Raw genomic sequence first — 16,286 nt, forward strand, 5'->3', positions numbered from 1 at the left:
GATGAAGGCGGGGGGGGGCGAGGGGGGGCGAGGGGGGGTCTAATGTCTGTATGATGAGTAAAAAGGGTATTAAAATTAAGGAGGGAATCATGGCAGGAATCAGCCTTTGCTTTACCACAGGGGAGAGCAGCGAATAAAAGCCACGGAAATGAAAATAAATAAGCTCTGCTAATGCCTCACCTTAAGGAGAAGGGGAGCCGCGCCCGCCGCCGCCGCCGCCCGCCCGCTACCCGCCCGCCCGCCGGTAATTTGTTTGTGGACTTTATTACTAAGCTCCACGCAGGCCGTTGGACCTTCAGCGAGCAGAGCTGGCGGTTCTAAAACAGACGTTAAACTGGTGACGGAGCAGGAGGGTTAACGGCAGGTTTCACCAGGAATGACAGACTCTCTCTCTCTCTCACACACACACACACACACACACACACACACACACACACACACACACACACACACACACTGTAAATTCTGGTGGAATTCTTCAGTTTTTTATGAAGTTTAATCCAAAAACATGTAAAGCAAAATGAATAGAAATTTAAAATGTAAAGCTTCATTTACAGTTTGTTAGAGGTGTGTGTGTGTGTGTGTGTGTGTGTGTGTGTGTGTGTTCGTTCTCGAATTTCTCAGCTCTACTTTAATGCAGGAACGTTGGATTTCTCGACCTCCTTCCTCACTGTTTTACGTGTCGGTGGATTTATGAGGTCAGAACAGCTCCTACTAGTGGCCACACAGGAAAACTGCACCGTTTTCAGCGTTTCTGTCTCTGCCGTGCGAAGGAATGTGATTTTCAATGGAAAACACAGAAATGGCGTATTTTGACAGAGGAAAGACGAGGGAATGAAGACGCCGTAGAAGCGAAGAGAAGGAGCGCCGCTCCCTGGAAAACCCGCGTTTTGTTTCCAGTGCTGGAAATTCTTCTCTTCCACCTGAAAAACCAGCCGCCGCCGTGAGACGGGCGAGTTTCACCCTGCTGAGTAGGGCTGCACGATTTTGACAAAAAACCTAATTGCGATTTTTCTGACCAATAATGCGATTGCAATTCGATTTGCGATTTTCACATTTTATTCTTTCAAATGCAGAAAACAGCAAAAATTATGGTCGAAAAAAATTCTTGTTACTTTTACATGGTGTTGCTCAAGTTGACACATAAAATAACCTAATGTAAACTACATTGACAAAGCTTCAGGCAGCGGCAGCAGAGACACCACCGTGCTGTCTGCATCACGTTTGAAAAAAAAAGTGCGTCGTTTTAATGAAATAACAAAAGAATCACCCAATGCTGTCGAAATTGGAATTCAAAACTGGTCTTGCTTGCATGGTTCACAGAAAATTACTTAGACAACAGTTTTCAACGTCAAATAAATGAAAATTAAAAAAAAGAACCGCAAATAGGCACCACTGTGAAACCAACTTCAACTCGAAAAAGAAAACTCGCCAGCCACTACAGATAAAGGGTAAAAAAAAAAGAATCCTTATTGCTGTAATATTCTTAGATCACAATCAGTTCAGTAATCCTACTTTGGGTCGTCTTCCCTCATATTCTTGGGCTGCGCTGCATGTTTTCATGGAGAAAGATGAGCGCATCGACATGCGCTGGATGAAGGCAGGAGCTGTCGGGTGATCGGGTGAGAGACGGAATAACCTACGACTTGTCGACATTTCTGTGATGTGTAGCAGAGTCTTCAGGTGTTGGTACAAATTAGACGTATTTCCTCTGGATCTGGCTGCTGCACAGCGACACAATCTACATCTGGCTCCACGTCGTTTTTTTTCAAACCCAAAGTCCAAACAACTGAACTACGATTCTTTTTTAATACCAGCTGCTCCGCTCCCTCTTCTGCTGTCATCAGTCATTTTCACACCGTGAACGAATCACACTGAAAACTTTTTGCTCCTCATGACACCGCAAAGCACACGCGCAGGGTTTGTTGTTAGCAACCTGACGCTAGTTAGCTGCAGCAGTGCAGTGCATACATACTTGCTTCCTGTTGTCATTTCTGATTGGCCGGTGACCCGGAACGCGAGACTCGAACGTTTTGATTGTCACTCAAATGCCTCGAAAAACCTCAGCCCTGTGCGGTTTGGTTACCGCAGTAGTTAAAACCTCAATTTCGATTAGATGTCGGTTAATCGTGCAGCCCTACTGCTGAGGATGTGTCGCTGCGACGGTAATGCTAATGCTAACAGTAATACTGATAAAGCCAATAAAAGCGGTTTTTCACTTATAATAAAAGCCCGTCAAGGTGTGCGTGGTGTGAATGGAGGCCCAGGCGGCGTGAAGCTCTTTCTGGGCTCCTCTTTGTCGACACGTGGGGAAACCAGGCGTGTCCGCCGTCCCCGTCGTCTCTCGGCGTCTCGACAGACCTGGACCTGGACGTCTCCATTCAGCCTCTGCTCTGAGAGGTGGCTCCTCTTTCATTTCTGACAAAGAGGTGCTGAATGAGCTCCGGTCGGGCCCCGGCGTGCGACACTGTGTTCATCTGCTAATTTCTCAAGCGTCATAATGAGGCGGCGGCGGCGGCGGCGCCATTTGAATGTAAATGATATCATACTTGAGCTGGGCCTAATTCAGCCATACATATTTAATCCGGCATATTATCAGCCGCCTGCGCCACCTGATGGGGCTGCACGGCGGCGAGCGGGTGGAGAGCCAGCCGCCGCTCCACCGCGCCGCCGCCGCCTACCTCCATCTCCCAGAATGCCGCACAGCTCAGCGGAGCTGGCGGTTCTGGGACACTCCTCAGGGTTGGAACCCCGTTTGCCGGCTCTACAGATTTCCCGTCTGGAAGCTCAGACGGTCGTTGGGTTTGTAAAGTGCTGAGGCGGCGAGCGCCGCTCGGGTCCTCCAGAAACCACCGACCGGAGCCGCTCTCACCTTGCGTGTCGCGCTGGGCGGCGGCGGCGGCGGCCCGCTGGGCGGCGGCGCCGGCCCCTAATTGCTGCTGTAGGAGGGCAGCAAATAAGAGTTTTGCTCAATTAAGCAATACGGCGCAGCTGAGGACGACACCTGTGCCGGCCGCCGCCGCCGCCGCCGTTCTGCAGGCGGCACGGCCGATTACCCTCTGGAGTGCGCCGCTCGCTCCGCCGCCTCCCTACCTGGCGCAAGGCAGGGAATAGCGCGCGCAACCGCGGCGTGTTTAATTGCTCTCCGGGCGCCGACGCGCTCTCGTGTTTGGAGTGTTTAATTTTCGCCCGCCTGGCGTAGCGGCGAGCGACGAGCGGCGCCGGCTGCCAGTTGGAGGAGACGGCGGCGGAACCTGCGAGTCGCTGGAGCGCGGAACGACGTCCTGCTGTTTCCCTGTAAGAGGCGGCGGCTGAAATTACCTGTTTACATTCAGCCGGGTGTTAACCGGCAAGCTGCCGCCGCCGCCGCCGTTAGCTCGCCGTTACTTCATTACACACGGCTAAAAACACACCTGGGGAGTCACTGAGCCTGGCGCTGCTCCCGGTGGGGGCGGGGCTTAAGCAGGACGACAGCAGGCTTCAGTGCAGACCCGGTAGCGGCGAGCGAGACGTGGTCGTCGTGGCGTTAGAACGGCGTCATCAGAGGCTTTAAAGTCCACTTTGCTGTTCGCCGGCTGCCAGAAGCCGCGCCGCCGTGGAGCCAGTAATTAGCCCCCCCCCCCCACAGACGCTCGCCGGATCACATCAGATGCTGAAACACGCTAATCTGGGCGTCGGACTGGCCGGTACCGGCGCTCTCCCGGCGCTCCCGGTTCCCCCCAACACAAACAAAGCCGCCTCTCTCCGCCTCAAAGAGCGAGAAAGTTGGTGAACAGATGTCAGTCGTCGTGTTTATCTCGGCGGTTCTCCGCCGCTCGTGCGCGGATCTTCTATCAAAGAGGGCTTATCCGAATAAAGTGCTTAAAAGCTTTTCAGACGCCTGGTGATCTGAACAATTTCTGGCTTGATCTGCAGACTAAACAAACCATAATGATGCAAGCTTGTGTAAAGATGTACACAGCAGTCCGACAACAAACGCTGCGCTTGATGTTTTTATTAATGTTCTCTGCTCTGCCTCTTTCGCCGCGTCGTTGTGGAACGGCGGCGGCGGGCCGGGCTCGCTCCTGCCGAGGTGCGGCGAGGAAGGCCCGTCTTTAAATGCAGGCGCACACGCTCCCCCCCCCGCCCCTCCCCCCGCCCCCGGCCCGGCGCTTCCCCCGGGACGGCGTAATCAGAAATATTCAAATGCGCAGAGACAACAATCCTGCAGAAAAGGTGTGTTTTCCGGGACGATATAATAATCCGCCGCCTCGCGGAGAGAGCGCCGCGCCGCATTAAGTTTTTAACACAAAGTTGGCAGACGTCCTCTCAAGACCTGCCGGTCTCATTTCAATGCAGCGATGGCGGCGTCCTCTGAAGTCCCGACTCCTGCCTCACACGACGGCGGCGAGATCCGCTCGCTGGAGCCAATCAAAAGACCTGAATTCTATTTGTTTTGTTTCAAGGGAGGACGACAAAGAAGGCCTCAAGGTCTTCTTCAAGATGGCTGTGAAGCCCGGGAGGCGGCGGCGGAGGACGGCCAGCTCTTTCAAGTGTCCGTCCTTGGTGGGACCTTTGCCGCGGCGCCAGGTACGCGGCGTTTCCGGAGGGGAGGGGCTGTTGTTTCATGTCAGCGCGTGGTGGGGAGTTATTAATATTCTCAAAGACAGAATTTTCTCCCCCGGATTGAAATAATGGATCATACTTAAAAGGGGAAGAACTCATTTCAGGTTTTAATACGGTAAGCCTGTTGGAACCAATTATTGGAGGTGCCTTGCTATTGTCATCTTGCGTTTCTCCTTGAGGAGATTAACTGGCAGCGCCGAAAAGGCCTGCAGTATCCGGGATTTCGCTCATTCCCAGAGTCTGCCTCAAATGAAATATTTCCCTTCATTTCTCTGTGTGTGTGTGTGTGTGTGTGTGTGTGTGTGTGTGTGTGTGTGTGTGTTCCACGTATTTTGGCTTCATGTTCTACCTAATTATTGCAATTTGATCCTAAAGCAGGAGTGGCCTAATCCTCTGCTGTACTGCAGAAATCCGGTTTCTCAAACTTTGGTGATAAATTTGGCCTGTTTTAATAGAGACTGGGGAAGAGGAGCAGAAGGATGAGCAGAGGAGGAGAGGAGGAGAGGAATCCTCCTCTTCCCGCTCGGTGACAGCTCCAGTTCCTGATCCGGTTCCTGATCCGGTTCCTGATCTGGTTCTTGCTGCGGTTCCTGATCAAACGTCCTCCTGTCCAGATGATTCTGAAGAGAAAACGCTCATCTTTAGTCCTGCTTTTGGTTTAGTTTATGTTGAATTCGGACTGTAAAAGATTAATTTTTTTGATCGCGATTAATCGCATCATTTCCATAGTTAATCACAATTAATCCCTCTTTGAATTGCGTTATTTAAACGGTGTTGTTTTGTTTTTGAAGGCAGATTTCAGTTGATAGCGTAAAGCACTGGTCAGTCCGTCGGTTCAGAAGTGGATTTAAAGTGTGAAGTTTGAGCTTCCTGCAGCGACCGGTGTCTCACCGGAGCGTCTCCAGCGGGAATCGAACGGACAGGATTTCCCTTTTCACCTGGTTGGATGTTCTTTCAAAATAAAAGGCCCTGTGGACCAACTTAACACAATGCTTCTGTTGAAAATACAGTTTTCAAACAGAAAAAGAGCAACATGATGTGGTGAAACACGATTAAATAATTAATCTTTAGTCATCAGTGAATTAATTAATCACGATTAATGCGATTAACTTGGACAGCCCTTCGTGGAACATTTTAAAAATGGTAGATGGTACTGCATAAAACTCAACCACGTCCTGTTCAGTGTTTCTGCCATCTCCGTGGAAACGGGCGTCGTTGTCAAAGCGTTGCCGTGTGAAACGTCTCTGAATCAAACATGCAACACTGCTGCGTTGTCGCGTGAGGCGTTGTCGCGGAGACGATCCTGAGCGTCGTAAAGCAGAGTGTAGTGTTAACACCGAGCCGCCTGTAACACCTGAACGGTCCTCTCTTCTTCACTGAAGGCCTCACTGCAGGGGGAGCCCGGTTCGATTCCAGGCTGCAGGGCTGTCGCTTCACGCTGTGCAGCTTCCTCCGACCTGAACCCGCCGGCAGGAGGACTCCTGGGTGTGGGCGCAGCTGCAGGCGGTGGGCGACCCTCCTGGGGACTTGAACCTCAGATTGAGGACCGCTCAGAGCCAGTGTAACGTGCTGTCGTGTGTTTCTCCTCCTCTCCTCTCCGTCGGCCGCCGACGCTGTGAACGGCGCTCGTTATCAGCTGGTGTTATCACACCTCAACCTCGGTGCAGGACACACTGCTTTCTGTCCTCCTCCTCCACCTCTCCCTCCTCCTCCTCTACCTCCTCCACCTCTCCCTCCTCCTCCTCCTCCTCCACCTCCTCTCCCACCTCCTCCTCCTCCTCCTCCTCCTCCTCCTCTCCCTCCTCCTCCACCTCTCCCTCCTCCTCCTCCTCCTCCACCTCCTCTCCCACCTCCTCCTCCTCCTCCCTCCTCCTCCTCCTCTCCCTCCTCCTCCTCCTCCTCCTCCTCCTCCTCCACCTCCTCCTCCTCCTCCACCTCCTCCTCCTCCTCCTCCTCCTCCTCTCCCTCCTCCTCCTCCTCCTCCTCCTCCTCCTCCACCTCCTCCTCCTCCTCCACCTCCTCCTCCTCCTCCTCCTCCTCTCCCTCCTCCACCTCTCCCTCCTCCTCCTCCTCCTCCTCCACCTCCTCCTCCTCCACCTCCACCTCCTCCTCCTCCTCCTCCTCCTCCTCCTCCCAGCACCACCAGGAGTGAGTGTCGTTCTTGGATCATTACTCCTCAAAGAAATGTGAGCGCTTGCTGCCATTTAATTTTTGCTGCTCTCCAAACGCAGTCAGTCATTAGGAATCGGAGCTGTCACGGCCGTGCCGTTTTTGGTGCGCGGTGTTTGTTGCCTCATTTCTTTTAATTTTATCTCCATTAGCTTAATTCTTTTTTAATATTTCCATCTAACGAACTTTACAGTCCATTTTGTCTCAGTGTCTTGCTAAGCGAGTTTTATGAAGCAGGCAGTTGGCTTTTCCATTTGAGAGCGGGGGAGGGGGAGGGGGGGTAATGGAGGGAGGGGGGGGCGGCGATGCCTTTGTCAGCTTATTTTTGGCACCTTAGCTAGCAGTTCTGCTCCTTCGCCTTGATTATACAAGCAAACAACTGCATGAAGTTCATTAACAATAAAGCACGGGCTAATTAAGCGCAGCCTCTCAGACAAACCGGCGCTGTCGTCCCGCACGTGTTCGCCGCTGATTGAGCTGTTAAACATTTACCTTCACTCGTCTTTCACCCCACGCGGCCGCCCGCCGCCGCCGCGCTCGTAAACACTCCGCCCGGAGCTCCGGCGGCCCGGCGGGCGTTTGAACGCGCCGTCTGCAGGTCGTGACGTACCGCCCTCCGACCCGCCGTCCTCACGCCGTTCGGCTGATCGCTGAGAGTCTGAGGACAGTCAGGACCTCTTTATCCTCGTTTTACTCCAGTATCACTGACAGGAGAAACTATTCAGATACTTAAAGCTGGTTCTGACACAGAAAATACAGTTATTATTATCTATCATTATTATTATTATTATTATTTATTATTATTATTTTTATTATTATCATTATTATTATTATTATTATTATTATTGTTATTTTGATTATGATTTTTATCATAGCAAAGTGACATATTTGGTTGATAAACTAAATTCATGAGAAAAATATCTAAATTTTGATTTAAACCTGAGTTAATACTAGTTAATGACTAATATGAGGCAGAAGTATTGAAGAAAATATTAAAAGTAAAAATGCACTGGCTAAGTGAATGGGGGGGAAAAAGTAGAAAATAAAGGAATAAGAACAAAAATAAGTGGGTTTTTTTTTTATTGCTGACAGTTGTGCTGACAAATAATCCCCCGTATGAACTGTATTTAATGAAAATAATAGATGCTGTTATATGTGAACTGAATTACCGTAGAAGCCAAATGGAATTAAGACCCCAATAATAGATGAATACATCTTCAGTTTAGAGACAACTAATTTAAAATGTGTTGAAAAAGCTTTTTTTCAGTTTTTATTCAGTGAATATCGAGCTTTTTTTTTTGTTTCATTTATATAAATATATATATTTATATTTTTTTAGATAACATCTGAGAACAAGTGATCAGAACGACTGACGGGAGGCGTACTGCCACGTAACAACCAAAAGAAAGTCAGAAAGTCATCAGTTTGTGTGTCCAGTTAAAAAAAATGAATAAAATCAACCCAAACCAGACGAGTCTTCAGCTCAGTGTGTCCACGTTCACCAGGTTTCATTAAAGGTGTAGTCTCAGTTCTGATGCTGAGCGATCCAGTCCTCACTTCTGCCAACCGCTTTATAGATGTATGGGTATCTACTGCTGTGTGTGTGTGTGTGTGTGTGTGTGTGTGTGTGTGTGTGTGTGTGTGTCGCCGGACGTCCTACAGAAGCTCCACCTCTCCTCCCAGCTGCCGCTAACCTTCAGCTTCCACCTTCATCCTCTGCTCCTCCTCCTCCTCCTCCTCCTCCTCCCTGAGGAGCGAGGAGCAGCTTCCCGCCGCGGCGCTCCTCTGCCGGCTTTAATTACCGGGAGCCTCCCCTCTGAGGAGGTGGCGGCTGGGAGGAGGTGACCTCCACCTCGGAAAGCCGCTTTGGCTCTTCAGCGGTGGCGTTCAGCTCCTCCACTCGGATTCCTCCTCAGCCCCGGAAAATATCTGAATATGGAAATGTCTGAAGCTCCTTCAGCCAGCTTTGTTGCCATGGTAACGCTGATAATCACACTCTTATTGGTCACAGTTTGGTATCTGAGGAACGCTAACCAACCACTGTTTGGTCTTTTGGAAAGCTTGTGCGAAACACCTGAGATCTGCTGATTTCCACCTGAATTCTACCTGAAATATCTACCTGAATTCACCCTGAGTTTCACCTGAAATCTACCTGAATTTCACCTGAAATTCACCTGAATTCCACCTGAAATCTACCTGAATTCTACCTGAAATCTACCTTATGTCCACCTGAATTCCACCTGATTTCCACCTGAAGTCCGCCTGAAATATCTACCTGAATTCACCCTAAATTTCACCTGAAGTCTACCTGAATTCTGTCTGAATTGCACCTGAAATTTACCTGAATTCCACCTGAAATATCTACCTGAATTACACCTGAATCACACCTGAAATCTACCTGAATTTCACCTGAATTCTGCCATCATTCCCCTTAATTCCACCACATTTTTTCCTGAATTCCTTATGAGTTTTATGTGAATTCCACTTGAACTCCACCTGAAATCTACCTTAATTCAACCTGAATTCCACCTGAATTCTGCTTGAATTTTACCTCAATTTCACCTGAATTTACCTATCCCTGAATTCTGACTGAATTTCAACTGAAATCCCGCTGAATTCCCCCTTAATTTTGCCTGAGTTCCACCATAACGCTGCCTAAATCCTGCCATAATTCCCCCTGAATTCCACCCCAATTTTTCCTTGATTCCTCATGAATTTTATGTGAATTCCTCCTGAGTTTCGCCTGTATTCTGCCATATTTTGCCCTGAATTCTGCCCGAGTTCCTCCTGATTTCTGTTTGCACGTCTTTCAGCCACGGTGTGTTTTGGGTTCTGGTCTGTTGAGAACTTTGTTAGTGGATCAGCTGATCAGACCAAACCAGGATTAGACTCAGTTCCACCAGCTTCAGTTAGAGTCCAGCCGAGTGAAGGGTTTAAACCGTCAGTCCAGCACAGACCACAAAAGATCAACTTAAAGCACTTTTAATCAACACTAGACCAGAGTCAGGCCAGTTTAGTCCCCCACAGACCAGACTGAGGCCAGCTGGAACCATGTTGCACCAGCAGCCACTGGAGTCCCGATCAGAGAAGACCTCTATGGAAGCCAGTCCTGAAAGCGAAAGCCGAGTCCTCCTGCGATCGGGAACCGGCGCCGGCTCGCAGAACGCCAGTTTGAGGACGGGCACGACATACGAGCCGTCAAAAGGACGATATGAATCTGTGCTGTAATTCAGAGAAAAAGAGATTAGAGGAAGATAATGGTCTCATATCTCAAAAGTTAACAGTGAGGCCTGCGTGAACTGTGAATAATCTTATAATTACTGATCTAATGCCATTAGGCCTGACAGAAATAGAGAAAGCAACGCTTGGATGAGGCGCAGTTAATCAAGGGTGCGCTGCTCATGGGATCATCAGTAGCCCGGCGCCGGCCCCGGCCAGACTGATGATAGGTATAAGTTTAAGTGACAGCTTAAAGGAACATTACGCCGCGCTCCTATTTGGTTAACTTTCCCCAGCAAATGCTTGGAAAACGTGACATTTTTTTAATGTGCCTGGCAGCCGTTTTATCGCCCCTTCCATTTGTGAGGGCTCTTTTTTTTTTTTTTTTTTTTTTTTTTGCCCCAGGCGTTTGTTCTTCAGGGGAACCCGGCGGCGAGCGGAGTTCCCTCACCTTGTTCTTACCGTTTGATCCCGACACCTCGCCGGCGCCGCCGCTTCTGTTCCAGGTTGTTCTCACAACGAGCGAATTATCAGGAAAACAAAAGCCCCGCGGCCCCCCCCCCCCCCCCCTTCCACCCCTCCACCCCCCCCCCCCCCAGCACCACCTCCACCTCCCCGCCGCCTCGTCTCTCCTCCGGCTTCACGTGGGAGACGACTCCGCGGTGACAGTTTGGAAGAAAAGATCCTCCCTCAGACTGTCAGCCGCCGCCTGATCTCATCAGTGGCTTTGAAAACGTCAGTTTGACCCGTCGTCTCCACAAAACAGCTCCGCCGCCTCGCCTCCCCCGCCGCCATTCCGCCCACGAGCGCCGCGCTACGGGGAGAATACCTCCCGGCTCTCACAGCTTCAGAACAAACTCCTTTTCCAGGGAGAACTTCCCGGTTCCACGGTGTTCACGATGTCCGGCTCCACGGCGGCCAAGCTCGCGTCTCCTCCCTGAATCCTGAAAGAGGCTTTTCTCCTCGCCCTGACTGAACTGCTGTGACCCACGCTCACCAGGGTCCCTGAACGCCACGCCGACTGAACAGCTGATCAGCTGAAGATCAGCTGATCAGCTGGTTGGTGCGGCTGCATGTGTCTGGGTGGTGTTCTGTTGGTGTTCTCACGGTGTTCTCTTGGTGTTGTCATGGTGACGGTGTTCTGACGATGTTGTGCTGGTGTCATGGTGATAAATTGGTGTTCTGACGGTGTCGTAGTGTTCTAGCAGTGTTCTGTTGGTCATGGTGTTGTGACGGTGACAGTGTTCTGTTGGCGTTCTCGTGGCGTTCTGTTGGCGCCTGTCTCTGAATTGGTTGTGTTAATTGGATGCTGTCTAATTATCCCTGGTTCTATTCTGGAGGAGACGGGCGTCCCTCAGGCGTCCCTCAGGCGTCCCTCAGGCGTCCCTCGGGCGTCCCTCAGGCGTCCCTCGGGCCTCCGGGTCGTCGTTCGGTGGAATGAGGTTCTCGGTTTGGGTCAGTTTCTCCAGTCTGTAAACAGCCGCTGGTTCTCTGACCTCCAGGTGACCGACGGACGAGTCTCGCTTTTAAAAGCAGGTTCAACAAACAAACAGCGAAAACCTGCTTTTCTTCTTCAGGAGAAGATTTCAAAGCAGCCGATTGGCAGCGTTCCTGCAGCAGGAGCTGCTGCTCCTCAGGAACCTTTGTTTCCTCTCCGTTCTCTTCCTGTTTACTCGGAGTCGTCGTTAATGGAGAGTAAACCTCCAGCCATGTTGAGCAAACGGCGTCCTGAACCTCCACAGACAACAAGGTCACCGGAGCAGAGAGCAAATATTCATTTAGCGCTTTTCCCTTCTTTCCTCAATCTTTCCTCGTCTCACTTCGTTTAATGATTTCTTTTGTGTTGCTTCGAGAGGAAACTTCACGCTCATTTTTCCTGCCGGGAGTGTTTTATTTTAGCGTTAAGCTCATCTTCTCTTTCTGTTCTAAAACCGTACCGCTTTTCTGCTTCGCAGCAACATTTTGAAATTCAGTTTTTTTTCCCCTGAATGAACCTCAAAGTGCTTCATTCAGTGACGTGTTTGATTAATTTAGAGAAAGCTGCGCCTTCATCTGCGTCGTCCTGCAGATCAGCGTTGAAATAAGAGGCGAATCCGTCATTTCTGCGAATGTTTCTCTGTGTGGCGAAAGTTTAGATTCTCCTCTAAACTGCACACGTTCTGCACAATGCGGCGGAGATGAAAGGGTGAAATCCTGTCGTTTCGGCGGCGGTTCGCCTCACAAGGTGTTTCATTTGGAGACGGATATTCTCACAAAGAGAAGCGGCACATTTACATCGGGGCCCGTCCTCAAAGGCGGCCGGTAATTTAGCCGTGAAGTTTGATTCCCGGAGTCGCGCGGCGCGCCCGTGCGGTCCGTCCAGCCGCCGTTTTGGGCCGGCGGGTAATTTGTTGCATTGTCTCGGCTCTCACGGACATGAAGGAGCCGGCCGGCACTTCTGAGCCCGGCGCACCTTTTGTCCGTCTCCGGCGGCCGCTCTGAAGCTCCAGGAGTAAACAAATGTGTCTGAAGACTTTGAGGCTAATGGCGTCTCCCCAGATGAAGTTCCGAAATATTCCATCTTCATTTGCAGGCGGCTCCATTTTGGGAGCCCCGAGAGAAAGACTTTTGATTACACAACCTGCCATCTCAGTTGGACGTGGGTCTTCCAGGGAATAAACACCGGCCATAATTAGAGAAACATGCAGATAGCGCGGACGGCCAGCCGGACCGGTCTCTGGGCGGGGGGACGGCGATAATGAAGGCGTTTTGAATTTACCCTGAAAGTGGACTGATGGACCCCCGGCTCTGCCCGAGCCTTTGGAGATGTTCAAACTTTTCTTTTAGCCTGTTAGCTTTGTTCTGGCTGTCTTCACAGCCACGTGTGTGTGCGTGTGCATATGTGTGTGTGTGTGTGTGTCATTCTGTCAGATGTCCATCACTTTCATGCAAAACACAAATTACAACAAAGGCGTCTGCTTATAATAAAACCATCAGACGACTGAAATGAGCATCTTTACATTTTATCTGACAGCTTCCTATAAATGTGAACTCTGTGTGTGTGCACGTGTGTGTGTGCGTGTGTGTGTGTGTGTGTGTGTGTGTGTGCGTGCGTGCGCGCTCTGCTTCTGCAGTTCGTCGTGAGGCGAGTGACTCTCATTGTCCTCCGTCTTCAGTGAGCGGAGCTGCTGCCATAAACTTTCAGGAAGAAGACGCGCCTCCCGGTGTTTCGCCGACTGTTCCAGCTTCCTGTTTTCACCCGGAGTCCAGACTCCAGTGTCTTTGGAACCAAGTGGGAAATGTTCGAGATGAATGTTCGAGATGGAGGAGTGTTTGGGTTTCACTCCTCGGTGAAGCTTCGCTTCTCTCCAGTGAAGCTCAGTCAAAGGAACATTGAATGTTCTCCAGCCTGACTGAAGGAAAACAGAAGGACCGTCTCCCGTCGTTCTGGAACCTCTCTGACTATCCTGGACCCTCTCCCCCCGCCCGGGACCCTCTCCCCCCGCCCGGGACCCTCTCCCCCCGCCCGGGACCCTCTCCTATCATCTGGTGACCGCTCGGACCGCCTCGGCGTCGGCCGACGTCTGCAGCTCCAAGTCCTGTAAATCAGACCGCCGTCAGAGCCGCCACAAAAAAAAAAAAGAAAAAAGAAAGAAAAAGCGTCTCCGTTCTGATTGACATTCAGCGGACAGCAAGCCCCGCCCACTGGAGCGTCGGCGAGCCAATGGCGTCACGTGTTTTTTGCGCAGCAGCTCTGGTGCACAGACGTGTTTTGGAATACGTCAGAAAGCGTCGTGGCAGCGCACATTTTTCTGATCTGGAAAAAACTGTGACTCTCTCTCTCTCTCTCTCTCTCTCGCTCTCTCTCTCTTCAAAATAACCGACAGCCCTCTGAAGTGACAGGTTTGATTTAAATCTGTGCTGTGTGTGTGTGTGGAAGTGAGTGTGTGTGTGTGTGTGTGTGTGGAAGTGTTTGCATTCGGGTGACTACAGTCACAAACTCACAAGTTTGTAGGCTGGATAGTGTTGCAGAAGGTGTGTGTGTGTGCTCGTGTGTGTGTGTGTGTGTGTGTGAAGCCCGACGTGCCGGCAGAGCGCGCTCCCACGAGGGCCTCCATGTCATGTTGAAAATACCATAACATGTGCATTACACTTAAGTGATTCTTCTTCCATCTGCTAAGTATGACAGCATTAGCATACCCGTTTAATTAGCGCCGCGCTCAAAGCATTCCCCCCTTTTAATCACCTCATTGTATTTACTCAGCCACTGGTAGCAGAAGGGCTCTCATTTAAAACACACACGGGGAGAGGAAACAGTGTGGCAGCGATTTGTAAGACGAGCGCTGATGGTTATTTCTCAGCATTAGCGGCGACGGCTGCTTTCCCAAATCACACGTTTATTAAAATTCACCCACCAGTCATGTGTCACTTTATGGAAATCTCCATCCCGGGTGAGAGTTGTAACTTGTTTTCTGAGAGAGATCTCTGCGCCGTATTTATAGTTTGTGTCTCCATTATCTCACGCTAACTCGCCAACTGTCTCGGCGCCGCTGAATAAAAGGTGTCATCCTCCTCTTTTCATCCCGGTCTGAACAGAAACCAACACATCTGATCTCCTCTCTGTTGCTGTTGTCGGGCCTCCTTTTCAAAACTCCGGGGGGGGGGGGAGGGAGGGGGGGGGGGGGGGTGTGATTGAAAAATTGGGAGCCTCTTTGAATGGCTCGCATTTACATTAATGAAGTTGATCTGAATGGAGGTTCATATCAAGCCTCATAGATTCTGCGCTGTGATTTTATTAATTGCAACAGAGGCGTCATTGTTTGTCGTTTTGACGCCAATTCAATTAAAACCCCATTTAGAGGGTAATAGATTAGGCAGCGCAAACTTTATGTGGAGACGAGCGCGTGGAAGGTCTGCCGCGGGATCCGCCGCTGCAGCGCGTGCACGCAGCAAACTCCGCCGTTTATATGTGCAGTGCACGTACGTGCACGCGCTAAGCTACTATTTCACTTCTAACGCTGCTGCGCGGTTGACCTTGTTCCACTTCTGCTGTAGCTGGAGTGTTTGTGTGTGTGTGTGTGTGTGTGTGTGTGTGTGTGTGTGTGTGTGTGTGTGTGTGTGTGTGTGTGTGTGTGTGTGTGTGTGTGTGGAGTGTTTCTGTAGGTGTGTGCCTGTGCGTGCGCGCGCGCCTACGCGGGCGTGCACGTGTTTATCGCCTGCTCCCGGTGCAGGGAGTGGATTGGGGCGCAGCGCCGGTGCTGCCGGGCTGACTTTGATTGGGAGTGGAGGTCTTTTGAAGGAATTAGCGGGCTGTGATTTCCTCGCCGCCGCGGAGGAAAGTCAGATCGGCCGCGCTCGAACCCGCCGCCGCCCGCGCGCACGGCGCAGCCTGTAAGTGGATTATTCACGCCCGGCTTTTCAGGTTTTTCATGCGGCGTTCTTTTGAAAGCGGCGCTGCGACTCGTCACCTGTGAGCGCGAACATGTGGAACATCTGGGAGGGAAGAGCCGTCACATGTTCAGAGACTGAACCCAGCTCTGCTTTTTCCTCTCAATGCTTCCTTTCATCGCACTATTTTCTGCCTTTTTTTTGATTTTTTTTAAGCGTTCAAACATCCCTCAACGTGTCTGATCAGCCTGTTCTGTCCTGAAATAACAGAAACTTCTTCCACTGCCGCTTTTTTAAAACCCGCACCTGAGAGCCGAGCCGTGTCGTTCCTCGTCTCAGTCGGATTTCCAGAGTTTCAGCGTCAGGATGGTTTATATTTCCTCCTTTTCTCTAAAGTTCATCATCTGGTGTTTGTTTATGTTTCATAAATATACAGTTTTCGGCTAATCTTCGTGGTGAAGCCACTCTTCTCCCCTCTTCTATTCTCCTGTAATCCCGCGCTAAGTCGGGATAAAGCCGTAAAAAGCCACGGGTGGAGCGCGGACCGCACCTGTGCCGGCGCCGCTGCCAATGCAAACTCGCCGTGTTCGCTCGTCTGCCGCTCGTCTGCCGATTGGCCCGCGGGAGCCGGCGCAGCGCCGAGTGTTTTGCATTAAAAATCCTTTTGAGCCCGTGTAAGTTTGAGAAGAGAGGAGAAAAAGAAATCCGTCTTCAATAATGCAGAGCGCGAGACGGCGCAGAGCAATATGCATTTTTAATTACTAAAGTGACTAATATCTAGGTTTGGCTTTGAGGTTCCTCTGCCATGAAATATGCATCTGTGTTTTGTTCCCCCGGCGCCGGGCGGATTCACACCTGAGCGCCGCGCCGTCGGCCCGCGGTGCGTTCAGGTACCGGCAGCTGGGTGGGAATTTAACGAAGACGAG

The 16,286-nt window shown here is 50.9% G+C and overlaps 1 protein-coding gene across 1 annotated transcript in view; it reads left to right on the forward strand.

Moving 5' to 3' along the window:
• LOC115383908 (basic proline-rich protein-like) overlaps window positions 1-16,286 on the forward strand; it is a gene marked incomplete at its 5' end in the record, with an annotated part of 236,315 nt that overhangs the window by 211,361 nt on the left and 8,668 nt on the right. Inside the window, 2 exon segments of the mRNA XM_030086110.1 lie at window positions 6,307-6,475; window positions 6,477-6,741. Of these exon segments, the coding sequence (XP_029941970.1) occupies window positions 6,307-6,475; window positions 6,477-6,741 (434 nt within the window).

Source organism: Salarias fasciatus (assembly GCF_902148845.1).
Source record: "Salarias fasciatus chromosome 23 unlocalized genomic scaffold, fSalaFa1.1 super_scaffold_20, whole genome shotgun sequence".
Lineage (NCBI taxonomy): Eukaryota > Metazoa > Chordata > Actinopteri > Blenniiformes > Blenniidae > Salarias > Salarias fasciatus.